This window comes from Podarcis liolepis, assembly GCF_965112155.1.
Source record: "Podarcis liolepis genome assembly, chromosome: 2".
NCBI classification, from domain to species: Eukaryota; Metazoa; Chordata; class Lepidosauria; order Squamata; family Lacertidae; genus Podarcis; species Podarcis liolepis.
This window is the reverse complement of record NC_139555.1, coordinates 104,902,068-104,917,224: the sequence shown is the minus strand read 5'-3', so window position 1 is coordinate 104,917,224 and position 15,157 is coordinate 104,902,068. Positions and strand designations below refer to the sequence as shown.

Here is a 15,157-nt window from a genome sequence, read left to right as displayed (position 1 = left end):
CCTTCGTCCAATAAAGCGAGATGAGTGCTGCAACCCCAGAGTCGGCCATGACTGGGCCTAATGGTCAGGGGTCCCTTTACCTTTACCTTTTACCTGCCCTTTACCAAAGGTTCTCGGTGGCTTACCTCATAATACAACAGTAAGATACATACATAAATAATGTATCACTAAAACAGTACAGCTGGTAAAATCCTTAACAGTAATCAAACATTTCCAAAAGTGTGCCCAAAACCTTGTGCCTTGGTGTGTCTTCTTAATACCTGCAAAGCTGGGGCTAGGTGCACATCCAGAGGCAGGGAGTTCCACAGTCACATGTCCATTCCCGTGGCACCAAGCAGGGGTCATTGCCACCCCCTGGACATGCCTCTGTAGGTAGAAGTGGAACCACTGCAACACAGTGCCTCCAGTTCCTGACCCTTGGAGTCAGTCCTAAAGAATACCATGGTCAAAAGAGACCAAGCGGTAAAGAAAAATTAACAGAGTTGCACCCGCCCCCTCAACACTTTTCTAACAACCAGGGTGACTAATGCTGTTTCAGTCCCAATCCCAGGCCTGAAACCAGATCGCAATGGCTCTAGGTAACCCATTTCTCCCAAGCATGCCTGCAGTTAAATCTCCCCACCCCTTTTGAGCAACTGGCCCCCAAAGGGGATATTTTCAACTGGGCAATAGCTGTTCAATACTTAAGGAACTGGGGAGCTCCTCTTAAAGTGGCAGTGGTATAGCTCCTCCTTAAGGGCAATGGACGCATCCATGCATTCCTCCCTGGCTAGCTTTTATAAGCCATTACAGGGTAGGTGGAGAGAATAGCATATCACTCAAACCCTTACAAGCACCCTGCCCCCCCCATCATTGGGCTGCAATAATTGAAATTGATCTGATACAATTGGACCGGGCAACGCTCAGGACACCACCTCAGGATTTGCTCTGTGGTGTCCTGTTCCGTTCAAATCTGAGTGATGTTATCCTCAGATCGCCTTTTCAAAAATGTCACAGCAGGCTTCCAATAACTCAAACAACTACAAGCCCCCCATTAATGGAATTGATCCAGCATGCAAAAAGCAGATCAAGTGTATGTCTGGCTGCATCCATTAAGCTCAGTCTGAAAGGAGCCTATTCCTCTCCCTAACTCAATATAGTAATTTTTAGCCTTTAAATTTTTTCCCCCAGAAACGCTGCAAGGATGGCTCAAGGGAGCAGACGAAGAGGCCTGCGTGTAAGGAGAATGGCAAGGAAAAATCCCCTTCTGTGGTGGAGGTGCCTGAGGAGCCCCAGCCTGACAGCACAGCGGAGCCATCCAGGGGCAAACGGGAGCCCTCCAACCCAAAGCGAGGCTCTGGGAGGAACGAGGCTGCAGGAGGCAAGAGCCCAGCCAGTCCGGGACTGCCAGCTGGCCCTAGTGCCAAAAGGGCAGTGGGTGTCAAAACTAGCCTGTCTGAGGAGGAAGGAAACAGCTGCAGCTTGGGGAGCACAGGACTCAGTGGGAAAGCCGGCAACCTCAGAAATGACAAGGGAGCCCAAGGCGATGCCCCACCAGACCTAAAGGTGAGAAGCGGGGAGAGAGGGGTGTGCATGGCTCAAGGCTGGGAGCTGCTGCTTTTTTGTCGTTGAGCCCTATAGCAAAGGGAACAGGCTGCACCCTTCCTCCCATCAAATGACTGTCAGTCAAAGAAAGGGCAGACTTGGCTCTGTGGTCTGTCCCTGTGGAGAGGAGACTCTGGGATGCTTATCAGAAATGCAGGTGTGCCATTCTTGCTTCCACTTGTAGGCACATTACTGGAATTCTTCCTCGATTATTGCCAAAGGCCTTGTTCTGAAATTCACTGCATGGTCTAAACAATAGATGCAGGTACACATGCCTGGAGTTCAGAACATAGAACTCCCAAGATACAAGGCTGGGCACACGCCAAGGCGTTTTGCCAACATGTCATACGTCCCCTTGGCTCTTCCTTTGTGGGCACTGTTTGTGTGGCCAATGCCGTGTCCCTGGAAAAGAGGTCAGCGCGGCCTGCTTAACTGTCTGACCTAGGTTCAGACACGCCCCCTGGAGTAGGGAAACACTAGCTGAAGGCAGAGTGGAGGCCGAATCATGTGGGCCATCCAATGGCATTGGGGTGGCGCTTCTTCCCAGCAAACCACTTGGCCCCTCTCCCCACTCCAGCGTCAGGCTCCAAACCCTCTTCCCATTCTTCCTCCCCCTCAGACCAGTCCTGCCAAGATGTCTCCATGGAGTTCGTGACACTTGGCCCCTGTTTTGTGGCTTGCTATCCTCCTTACTTTTGAGAACAGGGATTTCACTTGAGCCTTCCAAGTTTTAACAGCTTTCCCACCCAAGAGGCTCACTTGTCCTGTTGCTGAAGGGGCTTGAAATGACCAGGTTTGCCTGTAGGTAAACTGAGCTGGTGCTTTCTCTTTCTCACCCTTTCTGATTGCTACAATTAACTAGATTAAGGTGCAGTATTCCCTTGCTGCAGTGCAAGAGCTGTGGTGCAGCAATGGTTACGAGTACTGAACTTTATCCTACTGTGCAGAAAGCTGTTTCCAGGTGTTTAATGAAGCAAAAGGGCAGAAAATGAATAAATGCATTCATTCCTAGCATCATATTATTATTGCTATTACTATTATTACCGTATTGGTCCGAATATAAGCTGCACTTTTTTTCCAAATTCCGATCCAAAAAAGTTGAAAGTGCAGTTTATATTTGTGACCTTATGGTATTGCTGCTGAAACAGCTGCCCAGGTGGGCCATCGGGAGTGTGGGACAACGGCATGCCGCCCGCCCACGACTCCCAAGCCTCCCCCAAGCTGTCAAAATGAAGGGGGAAGGCCGCTGGCAAAGGGGCACGATTCTCTCCCCCCCCCCCAGGAAGCAGCCTGGGAGTGTGGGGCAACGGCATGCAGCCTGCCCGCCACTCCAAAGCCTCCCCCGGTGCCGGTTTGGTGAGGTAGTGCTGGGAGGCAATAGTGTCGGAAGCAGGCGTGCAGTGTGCTCAGAACGGGGCACCGCCTGGCCCTTGTTCAGGGCGGTAGAGCCAGGGGGCAGGCCACACCCACAAATAAGCCTTGAATTTTAAAGGTGCGGCTTATTTGTGGGTGTGTCTTATATTCGGGCCAATACGGTACTATTTTATACCCCTGACGGGATTCAAATGAGAGTTAAGTTATGGCTGTGCCCCAGGAAGGGCAGTCTTCACTAAAGGCAGTGTCCATTTCCTTGAATTTGTTTAGTTCTTCTATGCTACTTGCCTTATCGCTGCTTCTGGTGATATTAAGAGTCTCCCAGTTCTACTATATCTCGTGTTCCTTAGCATGTTGCAAAGGTGTCCTTGGCACCTCCCTTTAGCATTGCAGTCCACCCCTCAGGTGCCTGTTGCACACTGGTGATATTCACCCATAGAGGCTCCATGGACTACGGCTGCAATCTTTGTTCTTTTCTATTAGTCATATGTCTCATAATTTTATAGGAGAAGGTCTCTGTGGCATGCCTCGGGTTACATGTTTTGCAGTGGCTATCGCTGCATCTGATTGTGCCTTCTCTTCTCCCTACATTGCCAGGCTGACAACTTGGAGAGGGTGTCGGTGCCTGTGGAAACGCAGCTGCCTACAGTCTCTGCAGACTCACTGCCCTGCCAGCTTCGGCCCTGCCCAGAGAAGAGGGCTCCACAGCCAGCCAGTTCCTCTGAGACTCCACAGGGGCCAGAAGTTGCTTCTGCCTTCAGCGAAGGCCTCTCCTCTTCTCCGCCATCCAGGGACACTGAGAAAAGAGGCTGGTCCGAGGACAGCGATGCCCTTGAGGCTGTTGCTAATGGTGAGGGAGGGGATGGGGTTCCTGCATGCTCACCCATTTAAGAAATAGTTTGAATTGGTCTGTGAAGTAGCAGCGGGACCTACCTTCTGTAGAGTGGCTGGGGAAATCTAGCCAGATGGGCAGAGTATAAATAATAAAATTGTTGTTGTTATTATTAGGCAAGAACTGGTTGTGAACAAGGGTTATGTTTATATATAAGGATATAATATATATTCTATATATATGTAATTTTTATTGATTCCCCCCCCCCCATAACAAATATGCAATTTCAGTAGCATTCGACAAGGGCTATGTTTTGAGCTGTTCACAAGAAGCACCACATCAGAATTGGGTGGGGAATTCAGCATCCTGAAAAGCTCTGTATTTATTTTTAAAACAAGGTGTTAGCCTAGGCTTGAAATTGTTCAGGCAGCAAGAAAGACCATGGCTGGGAATGCCTCTGCCTGAGATTTACTGTTGGTCACAGTGGACAGTACCAGCCTAGATGGACTTGTAATCCAGCTTGGTATATGATCTGTCCACCCGGCATTGTGTAGCCAATCTCAGAAATTGATAGAGGAGTGGAACAGTGTAATTGTTCGCAATGGCGAGGGAGATGTGGGTCTTGTGCTCTGCCTAGCTCTTTGCTGCTCTTTGTGATTGGCAGAAGCCTAAACAATTTATGCAAATTTGCATAAGGTATATAAGTCATGTAATTTAATTTTCGGGTGTTGAATTTTAACGTTTCAAGTGCACGCTGCCTCCTGTGCCTTCTGCAGACTAATGTCTGGTTGATCTATTTCCAACTCCTCCTACCTGACCCCAAGAGACAAACCCTATTTGAGAATTTAGGCCACATGCTGGGCTCTCCACCTCCTCGGTCACATTTCTCTGGCTTGCTGTTGCTGAGGATGGTGCAGAGGCGCTATTCAGAGCACCTCCATTACTGTCATTGCCTTTGCTTTCCCCCCCTCCCAGAACCAGAACCCACAGTGAATCTGACGTTCGTGAAGAACGACTCGTATGAGAAAGGGAACGATTCTATGGTGGTGCACGTTTATGTGAAGGAGATTCACAAGGAGATGTCCAGGGTGCTCTTTCGGGAGCAGGACTTCACACTGTTGTTCCAGACGAGGTATGGCGACTCCTGGTTCAGAGGCCAAGTGCTTTTCCTTCCCAGAACTGGACTTTGCCAGTAAGCTGGGATTGACAGCGGGGAAGGGGTGGCTCCTGTCTGTCTCTTTTGCCTGAGCTTCTTTCTCTCTTTGCAGTGACGTCAACTTCCTGCGACTGCATCCAGATTGTGGCTCTCATACAGTATTCAGGTGGCAAGTGAAACTCAGGTATAAGACTTTCCTTCTCTGCACTAATGGTATAGACAGTGTTTCTGTTGCTCCTCCCCACCTGCACATCCAGCACCAATCTGACACAGCTCTTCTCCCTTCTGAATTAAGATCTATGAATTAGTATATTAGTAATTAATGTATATTACTTTACATTGGGGCCCCAGGCCTGGGACACTGGACAGAAGAGCTGCTCAGGTATCTCTTCCCTTCATAGTGATGATATTGTAGATTTTTTAAAATGAGGTTCTTTGTCGCCGGTTGCTATGGCTTTGTTTTGCTAATACACACCAGCAGTCAGACATAACACAGCCTAGCTGTCCCTGCATCATAATCTAAATAAGCCGCCTACCCACTTTTTTGTTCTGTGGCACAAGAAGCAACCTTTGTATTGATCACACACTGCCGGACAGCCCAGTCTGAAGCGTGTGAACTTGTGTAAGCTGGATTTCTACTTCCCGTTTTTACTTCTGCGCTGGAGAAGTGGGTACACTCTCCCGTCCCCTCTTTCCTTACTGTGCAACGTGGACACAACAGTGCCAGTAGCCTGAGCCCAATTTGCCAGAAATTGTAATAAGGTGGGCAACCTTTAGCGTGGGGTCCCTTTTGGAGAAAGTTTCCCCCCTCCTCCCACCTTCCTATGTAATGGCATTAGTACAGTACTTTGGGAGTTATGCTCTTCTGTGATGCCCAGACATCCTTAGGTTAGGTCTATGCCTCCTGTTTTCTGATCACTGGTTGGGTTGCCTTGTTTTGCAGGAACCTCATAGAGCCAGACCAGTGTACGTACAACTTCACCCCCGCCCGCATCGACATCTGCTTGAAGAAGCGGCACAGCCAGCGCTGGGGGGGCCTCGAGGCTCCTGCCGCACGAGGTCTGCACCTTGACTTTTGTGAGCTCGCCTTGTTGGGATTCTTGAGGTTTGGCAAGGATGCTGGGGCTTCAGCGTCAGATATTCTTATTAGTATTACTATTGGTGAACTGCCTTGTGATTGTTAACCACCCTCTATGATCCTCTGATGAAGGGAGTTATAGAAGTGGTATGAAATGACTGCTGTTGTTGGCTGGGGATGTTGAGACCAGCAATTACTTGGGGAGAGGATCAGCTCTAGATGGAGGGTGTGAAAGAGGATGGATGCTCTGATGTCTGCTTGGAATCCAGAACAGGTTCCCCACCCTTTTTAAGCAAGGAAGGGCAGCCGGGCTCACTGCACAGCAACCGTCCTGGCGCTGGCGCAGTGAAGAGCACGCCGCTCACCTCTCAGTGCACATGTGCTGCTAACCACAAGCCCACTTTTCCCCCTTTTTAAGGTGCAGTGGGTGGTGCGAAGGTTGCCATGCCAACAGGCCCTACTCCCCTGGATAAAAGCCAACCTGGAAGTAACCAGCACCCGCTGTCCACTAAGGAGGAGGCACGAGTGGGAGAGAAGGAGAAGCCGCGAGCAGAGGAGGGCAGCCTGGATGGCGTAGCCACTCGGACGGTGACGGAGCATGTGCCAGTGAAGCAGGAACCACTCGTTCCCTCGGTGAGAACTCCTGGCCTGCGCTGGGAATTTCGAACCCCAGTCTCTAGGGCTCAGGCAGACACGCTATCAGGGGAGGTGGTGGGCTGAAGGCAGGAGCTATGGATTACAATGTGTTTGAACCTTGCGCAGATTATTACAATGACCAATGAGTTAGGAGTGAGCAGCTGCAACAAAATGTTGCTTGTGGGCGGAACAATGTGTTCCTGCTGTTTGGATGGAAATAGCTCTATGGCTGGTTTTTCTATTTGGTGCCTAAAGGTTGAGATCTGTCTGGCTGTTAGCCAGCTGAATCTGCACCTTCCAAACCTTCTCCTTTCCAGCATAAGGGGAGCCATTCAGGGAAGGACTGTTTCCTGCACTGCCTCTGAACCAGGGGGAGTGCGAGGAAATTTCCCGACCTTGCATCAAGTTGACTTGTCACCAGCAAAGGACGCTCTACTATTATTACTACTGCTACTACTACACCACACACCCCTCTACCTACCTACCTACCTACCTACCTCTTCCCCTTCCTAGCCAGGAGGGATATGGGAAAAGTCAAATTTTTGAAGATGGAGGCAGTGCTGGAACTAAGGCTGTTAATAACTTCCTTGGACATGTGAATGCACATGTGAGCAGTCATGGGGGGGGAACAGGGGTGGAAGGAACGTTGCCATCAAGTTAAAAGCACTTTCTGCGCTTCTGCAACTCTCAGGTTCCCCTAAATGTCAGGGTGCCTTCATGCTTTGTATGGTTGTTGCTGTTTTGGATACATAAGGATCGGCGTTCAGAGAATGCATTTGCTTTTAGCATATGGGAATTGCACTGGGTGACATTACTTAAAGGAGAATCAAAAGTAATGCAGAATATGCACTTAAGAATTGCTGAGCTGGGTCCAGCATTTTATATCAGCAGCTGTGTTCTGACAGTGGGCAGGTAAAGTCCATTGGGGAAGTTTCTACAGAAAAACAACAGAGGGCGGTACCTCCAGCAGCAGGTAATTGGGGGTATACAACTGATAAGGCTGAACCCTCCACATATGGGTGTGATTCTTGCTGTCCATGCCAGTGAACAAAGAGCATATATGTGATTATCTAATTAGGGTGGATTAGCCGTTTTGGGGGAATTGCTCTGTGTATGAATAATAAATGATTTTTTAAAAAGTTAAATGTGAGCAAGGCCTGGGTTTCTGTGCCGGAGATAGGAAGGGGAAAGTGGGGTGGTGACCATAGAAATCCAGCATGCAGAGCCTGGAAACTCTGGGCAAGACAGAGAGCCTGGCAACCAATGGAAGCTGCCTCCTTGACTGTGTTAGCATCTTCCCCTCCAGCCCAAGCCAACATGCATGGTCCCACCCATGACTCACAGCCCCGTCAGCAGCGAAAGCGTGGAGGAAGAGGAGGAGGAGGAGGACAAGAAGGTGTGCCTGCCGGGTTTCACGGGGCTGGTGAACCTGGGCAACACCTGCTTCATGAACAGTGTTATCCAGTCTCTCTCCAACACCCGGGAGTTGCGGGACTTCTTTCATGGTAAGCTGTATCTCAGAGTGGGACCGGGCTGTGCGTACCATGGTTGGCCTTCACTTCCATCACCTTTTCTCTCTCTCTCTCACTTACACCCCTGTAGATCACTCCTTCGAGTCCGAAATCAACTACAACAATCCCCTGGGAACTGGGGGGCGCCTGGCTATCGGCTTTGCAGTGCTGCTGAGGGCGCTTTGGAAAGGCACACACCACGCCTTCCAGCCCTCCAAGCTGAAGGTGAGGTATCCCTGCAGAAGCATATATAGGCTGAGAGGATGAGCTGCCCATGTGGGTAGCAGGAGGCCGTGTGTGTGTGTGTGTGTGTGTGTGCGCGCGCCTATGTCGTTTTGCTGTGCAGAGGCAGGTTCCCAGTGCTTGCGACCAAGAAGCTGCTTAGGGTTGGGCTGTGCAGTTTGTAGCAAGCTTGATTCTCAGGGAGCTGCTGGGCGTCAATAGGGGGCAGGGAACAGCTTTAATCCCCTTCCAATAGTTTCCGCTAGAGTGTCACTAGCATGTGTTTGACCAAACTGCGAGAGGCAGTGGAAGACAGGAGTGCCTGGCGTGCTCTGGTCCATGGGGTCACGAAGAGTCGGACATGACTAAACGACTAAACAACAACAACAAGAGTGTCGCTTGCTTTCTTCCATGTGTGGTTACTGTATGCTCCAAGCAAAGTGCTGTTCTGGGGAGCACTGTTGGCAGCGAAAGCAAACTTTATCTACTTTCCCTGCTACAAGGGAGGCCAGCACTCCCCGGGGGGGGGGGATCCTTCATGGGTTGGAGTGTATAAAAACTACACACACACATACCTGTGTGTTGGAATAAAGGCAATTTTATTACTTGGGAGCTTCATAATGATAAATTGTGCAAGCACAAGCCATTTTTGTGCCTTCTGGCTGGAAATGATTTTGGATCCCTGGATGCCACCAGCAACCATTTAGATTCTCAAGCAGGAGGCCTCTGGGCTTTAGGAAACCTCAATCCGGACTGTGCACACTTCTGAAGCCACTTGTCCTGGTAGTTCTTGTTTTTCCATCTAGCTCTTGAGCCCATTCACTTGCCCCTCTTTCCAGTTCCGAGAGGACAAGGGGAGCACCATTTGCTGAGAACTGCAAGTGGGGAGAGTGCCACCGTCCTCAGGTTTTGCTTGTGGGCTTCCCTTGGGCACCTGGTTGGCCACGGTGAGAAGAGGAGATTGTATCCGATGCTAGTAGACCCATTGAAGTCAATAGACATGACTGACTGACCTAGGTTCATTAATTTTACTGGGTCTGTTCTGAGCAGAGCTTAGCTGGATACGACCCAGGATGCTGGACTTGATGGCCATTTGCTCTGATCTGGCAGAACGTTTGTTCTGATCGTGCTGTACAGGTGTCTGGCTGTTCATGACGCTCCTTTCTTCCTGCAGGCGATTGTGGCCAGCAAGGCCAGCCAGTTTACAGGCTATGCTCAACACGATGCCCAGGAATTCATGGCTTTTCTGCTGGATGGGCTCCATGAGGACCTGAACCGCATTCACAGCAAGCCCTACACTGAAACGGTAGATTCAGATGGACGACCTGATGAGGCAAGTCTTTACATATACATATATAATATATACGATGGCCCAGTGGAAGTTGGGAGGCCTTGGCTAGGCTGAGCCTGAAGGACCTTTGCTCACCCCTGCTTTTGTTCCCTCACTGCTATTTACTTGTTTTTGACTGCTAGATTGTTGCTGAAGAGGCCTGGAAACGGCACAAGATGAGGAACGACTCCTTCATCGTGGACCTGTTCCAGGGCCAGTACAAGTCCAAGCTAGTGTGCCCTGTGTGTTCAAAGGTAGTGTGCCAACTCTTTGGGTTTCCTGGTTGCTTTGCAGCTCTGAGCACGCTGCGGGGCAACATGGCCTGCATCTAAAGTTGCTTTTCCTCCACTAGCTTGGTGGGAGGTGGTATTTACTCATTTTACAGTGATTATTCACTAGCTTGGACCATATCCTCCACTCCATGGTCCATGTGTCCTGCCATCAAGAACTTTGGTGATCTTTTGCTACTGACACCTTTACCAGGCTGCCTCCTTCCTTTGGTTGCTGCCCTCTGACCCCAGACTCACCATTTTCTGTATCTCTGGGGTTTGCCAGTACCTCTGGGGTTTGCCTATGCATTATGTCCAGGGGGTGCTGATTGACTGCCAAACCCTATTGCTTGCAGGTGTCCATCACGTTTGATCCCTTCCTCTATTTGCCAGTCCCCCTACCCCAAAAGCAGAAGGTGCTGACAGTTTATTACTTTGCCAAGGAACCACACAAGAAACCTGTTAAGGTAAGAGCAGCAGCGTCCCAGCTGCCCAGGATGAATCTCTTGTATCTTGTGCTCTAAGCGGCTTCAGAATAGTGTCTATGTCACGATTGGCCTTGAGCTTTAGAGATTTCTGAAACTCAGTGGGACATACCAGCGGAAATAACATCTGCTTTGAGAGGCAAAGCAATATGTGTCGGGGGCAGGTTCCACGTGCTTCAACTCAAAACATGTCTAAATTGCAATAGAGAGCATGTGAAAGTAGGCACACCCCGGGTACAGCCTTGATTGGTTGGCTAATCCAGTGAGGTAAGCCTGGTGCAGTTCAGGAATTACATTGTCGAAGGAGTAAATGTTAATGAGACCAGGGAGTGGGAGGGAAGGCTGGCAAGGATACACACCCTGATATACCCACCCCAGCACATGCTCTCTTCCAACAGTTCCTGGTGAGCATCAGCAAGGAGAATTCCACTGCCATGGAGGTGCTAGACTCTGTGTCCCATAGCGTGCGAGTGACTCCTGATAACCTGCGCCTGGCTGAGGTGAGGCATGGTCTTGTGTCTGAATGCTGCTGAAGTTGTGGCTCAAGGATTCTTAGCAGCAGTGAGGCTTGTTCACTGAATGGAAGCTTCTTGGCATTCAGATCACCTCTGCGGCTTTTTCTTTCTGTGGATGCCGTGTCCTTTTCACAACACAAGGCTTGGCTGATCTCCCCTGGCTGTGGCTGCCCAGGTACCAGAGAGCCATTATGTATACAGGAGGCCTAGTGACCTGGCAGCCAAGGTTTTTGGCAGAAAATTTCCAATCAATATGCAAAATTTGGCTCCTCTTCTTGCCTTTGCTCTTGTGTCTGGCCACTTCATTGGGATCCCTTACCTGCAACCTCCAGAATTTCATTTGAGTGCCATCAACACAGAACCCTACCTCTCACTAGGCTGTGCATGATGTATTGTGTGTGCGCACCCACACACACCTCAGTAGTTGTGGCATGCATTACACGGGGACTATACATGCACACATATTTCTTGCTTAAAAATAAAAAAGGCTGACCACAGAGCAACTGGTGCTGCACTCAAGACTTAATCTGTACTAGGCACCACCAGGAATAAACTCTGGAGTGTCTACCAAAGAAAAGACCTGGACCAAAACCCTGTTTGTTGGATGGAGCAGGGGGTGGGGTGGGGCGGGGCGGGAATTGTCATGAGCATATGGAGGGTGCATATGGAGACAATGATGGTCTAGCCATGCCCCATTCCTCCCATATGCTTACAGTTAGGGAATTAGACTAAACTGGATCCTTGCAGCATATGTATCTACCATTGCATGAACCTGAGTTGCAAATACCTCCCGCTACTTAGAAAAGTGCTGCAAATTCATCTCCTTTTTCCTCCTCCTCTTCCTCCTACCAGCAAGTTCTCAATTCTCCCTACTCCCCAAATCTAAGACTGTATTATTGTTCCAGGCTAAGCTAGGACTCTAAAGACTCAACCCAGAGAGTCCCACCTATTCTGTTCACACACAAAAGGATCTGGTTCCTCCCCCGTCACCTCCCTTTTTTGCAGCTCTATGTCTGTCTATCTGTCTGTCTGTCTCCTCACCCCACTCCATCCTCATCCTGACACAGTGCTGTTCTAATGACACTTTACTGCCACTAGCACAAACCTATATAGTAATAATGAACATTTTCCAGGTGGATCATTATGTAGCCAGAATAGCACCATGTGTAAGTGTAGAAACATGTGCATGGTATCGGCAGAGTTGGAGGAATTTTACTGAAATGGGGAGGGGAGGACTTTAGGGCATGCACTCAGAACTGCTCTGAGGATTTGGCATTCCCGGTGGGCATGGCAAGGCTGTTCAGCTGTTGGAAGAAAAAAGGAAACTGGAGGAAGATGAGAAAATTGAGTATCCTGCAGTGGGGCCTGATTGGCCAGCTGGAAATCCAGAACAGGTGCACCATTCACCACAACATTTTGTTGCAGCATTTGTTGCATACCCGGCTTGTTCAGTATTTGATTTATTTATTGGATCCAGGCCATGCTTATCGTTCCATCTTGGACAGTCCACATGCCCTGGGAAGCTCAGAAGCAGAGCAAATTGCTTTTCCCCTGGTTAGCTCTCTGCCCCACACCCCAACCCAATCACCTGGTGGTCAGGAGTACATTGTACCTGAACCTGAAGTTTGCCTTTTATGTGTGAAACTAGAGGGAGGAAAGGGCATCTTTTGGGCTGGACTTCACCTCCCTTCTTTCCTTTGGATAGGTAATCAAGAACCGCTTCCACCGCATGTTCTTGCCTTCGCACTCGTTGGACACGGTTTCCCCCACGGACCTCCTGCTGTGCTTTGAAGTGCTTTCTCCAGACCTGGCCAAGGAGCGTGTGGTGGAGCTGCAGGTCCAACAGGTAAGTGCCAGGAGCTGCCATTACACCCTCCATACAGCTGTACGAGAAGGAGATGGAAAGCAAGCTCTTAGGCTTTCAAGGTGAAACCTACACATTCTGTCCTGCCACCTTCCCAGTACAGGTGCCCACCGCTTCCCAATCACCCTAAGCGGGCAATTTCTCTCCCCTAAGCGTCCTCAGGTGCCCAGCGTTCCCATCACCAAATGTGCCGCCTGTCAGAAGAAGCAGCAGTCAGAAGAGGAGAAGCTGAAGCGCTGCACTCGGTGCTACCGTGTCGGCTATTGCAACGTGTAAGTCGCCGTCTCTTGCTCCCAGGCTGGGCTGGGGTGGCTGCGTCAAGCCCCTGCGGCCCTCTGCATGAGACTGTCTTTGTGTGTGTTTCAGAGTGTGCCAGAAAACACACTGGCCCGACCACAAAGCTTTGTGCCTCCCTGAGAACATTGGCTTCCCCTTCCTCATCAGCGTGCCGGAGTCACGCCTCACCTATGCACGGCTGGCCCAGCTTCTGGAAGGTTACGCGAGGTAAGGTAGCCGGAGTATTGGCAACGCTCTTGGGCGCTTGGCCAGCCGCCGCTGTTTCGCTCGTTTTGTAGGCTTTGGCCGAGGCAGCAAGGAAGCTTTCATTTCCTTCCTCAGTGCCAGCAGCACATTCCCTCTTCAGACAGGCTGTGACCTCTTTGTTGTTGTTGTTTAGTCGTGTCCGACTCTTCGTGACCCCATGGACCAGAGCACGCCAGGCACTCCTGTCTTCCACTGCCTCCCGCAGTTTCGTCAAACTCATGCTGGTAGCTTCGAGAACACTGTCCAACCATCTCATCCTCTGTCATCCCCTTCTCCTTGTGTCTTCCATCTTTCACAACATCAGGGTCTTTTCCAGGGAGTCTTCTCTTCTCATGAGGTGGCCAAAGTATTGGAGCCTCAGCTTCAGGATCTGTCCTTCCAGTGAGCACTCAGGGTTGATTTCCTTAAGAATGGATCAGTTTGATCTTCTTGCAGTCCATGGGACTCTCAAGAGTCTCCTCCAGCACCAGAATTCAAAAGCATCAATTCTTCGGCAATCAGCCTTCTTTATGGTCCAGCTCTCACTTCCATACATCACTACTGGGAAAACCATAGCTTTTACTATTCAGACCTTTGTTGGCAAGGTGATGTCTCTACTTTTGTCCTCTTAGCGGACGGCTTTTCCTCTCCCTGCTCAGGTACTCGGTCAGCGTGTTCCAGCCGCCATTCCAGGTGGGCAGGATGTCGCCAGAACAAGGCTTGCAGCACCAGCCTCCCGAGAAGCCAGAGGCGCTGGCCCGGAGCAGCAGCGCCACAGTCACGTCTGCCGCCGCTGCGGCTTCTGCCGCCGATGAGGCCTCCACCGCCATGGAGTCGGGAGATGGGGCCAGGGCCCCACACCTGCCGCAGGAACCCCAGCCGTCTCTCTCGGCCCCTGAGCTGCAGCTGGAACTGGGGGACGCCAGCGCTGTGAGAAGCAAGGTCCCTACAGGAAGAGGCTCGGGGCTGAGCTTGGATTCGGGCTTCTCCGAGCCCTCCCTGGACACACGGGCTGACAGCTTTGTGGAAAGGGAGGGGCCCTTTGAGAGACTCCCCAAGCCGGAAGGTAGGCAAATCTGAATGGGCCTTATTTAAAGCCCCCCACCGTCTGCATTCCCAAGGGGTTTCTCACCACTTTTTGGTACAGCTGTTACGCCAGCGTTCCTTAGGGCTGCTTGTTGCATGAGGAGCTCTGTAGGCAGCAGGCAAATTTCCCAACAGCCTCTGCTCTCAGATACCAGAAGCCAAATAAGAAGAAGAAGGAGAATCAAAATAATAAATTCGAGCAACTTTATTAAATGTTTTTGTCCCCGTTATTCCCCAAAAGCCAAAAGTGGGATTAGGAAAACAATTTATTCCACATGCCTCATGATGAGTAGGGTGGAGGCTTCTAAGCAGCAGAACATAACACAGATGACAAGAAGCAAATATGAATATCCTGAAGCAGGGCCGTTTCCTGTCTTTTGTGCGGTTCCTGAAGTCCCCAGCCATCTCCATGGCTTTGTAGATGAAATGCTGTCCCAGCTGTGGAAAGGGGGATAGGGTGGCTGAGCAGAGGAAAGAAGGGGCTGCCAGCTGAGCTGCTGCCACTCACCATCCCTCCCTTGCTTGCCTACAGCTGCCATCCCAGGTTACCAGCATCCGGCTGAGGGGCTGAGCTCCCACGCTACCCAGTTCTACATCAACAAAATTGATGCCGCTAACAAAGAGCAGAAGCTGGAGGACAAAGGTGAGGGTTAAAATCTCAGGGTTCTGAAAGCAGTGCCATCTTGGAACATT

General features: G+C 50.4%; 1 protein-coding gene across 24 annotated transcripts in view; it reads left to right on the top strand.

The window, feature by feature from the left end:
- Window positions 1–15,157, top strand: part of USP19 (ubiquitin specific peptidase 19) — a 41,789-nt gene that overhangs the window by 15,382 nt on the left and 11,250 nt on the right. For 10 of the 24 annotated variants that reach the window (XM_083491148.1, XM_083491152.1, XM_083491153.1 and 7 more), the window contains 17 exons: window positions 1,171–1,545; window positions 3,556–3,808; window positions 4,766–4,922; window positions 5,059–5,130; window positions 5,890–6,023; window positions 6,443–6,657; window positions 7,967–8,165; window positions 8,263–8,396; window positions 9,568–9,726; window positions 9,867–9,977; window positions 10,349–10,459; window positions 10,876–10,977; window positions 12,698–12,838; window positions 13,010–13,128; window positions 13,223–13,360; window positions 14,038–14,444; window positions 14,997–15,107. In XM_083491148.1, the coding sequence (XP_083347274.1) occupies window positions 1,171–1,545; window positions 3,556–3,808; window positions 4,766–4,922; window positions 5,059–5,130; window positions 5,890–6,023; window positions 6,443–6,657; window positions 7,967–8,165; window positions 8,263–8,396; window positions 9,568–9,726; window positions 9,867–9,977; window positions 10,349–10,459; window positions 10,876–10,977; window positions 12,698–12,838; window positions 13,010–13,128; window positions 13,223–13,360; window positions 14,038–14,444; window positions 14,997–15,107 (2,938 nt within the window). The remainder of the gene's footprint in view (window positions 1–1,170; window positions 1,546–3,555; window positions 3,809–4,765; window positions 4,923–5,058; window positions 5,131–5,889; window positions 6,024–6,442; window positions 6,658–7,966; window positions 8,166–8,262; window positions 8,397–9,567; window positions 9,727–9,866; window positions 9,978–10,348; window positions 10,460–10,875; window positions 10,978–12,697; window positions 12,839–13,009; window positions 13,129–13,222; window positions 13,361–14,037; window positions 14,445–14,996; window positions 15,108–15,157) is intronic. The other 14 variants (XM_083491156.1, XM_083491150.1, XM_083491155.1 and 11 more) reach the window with 3 other exon arrangements.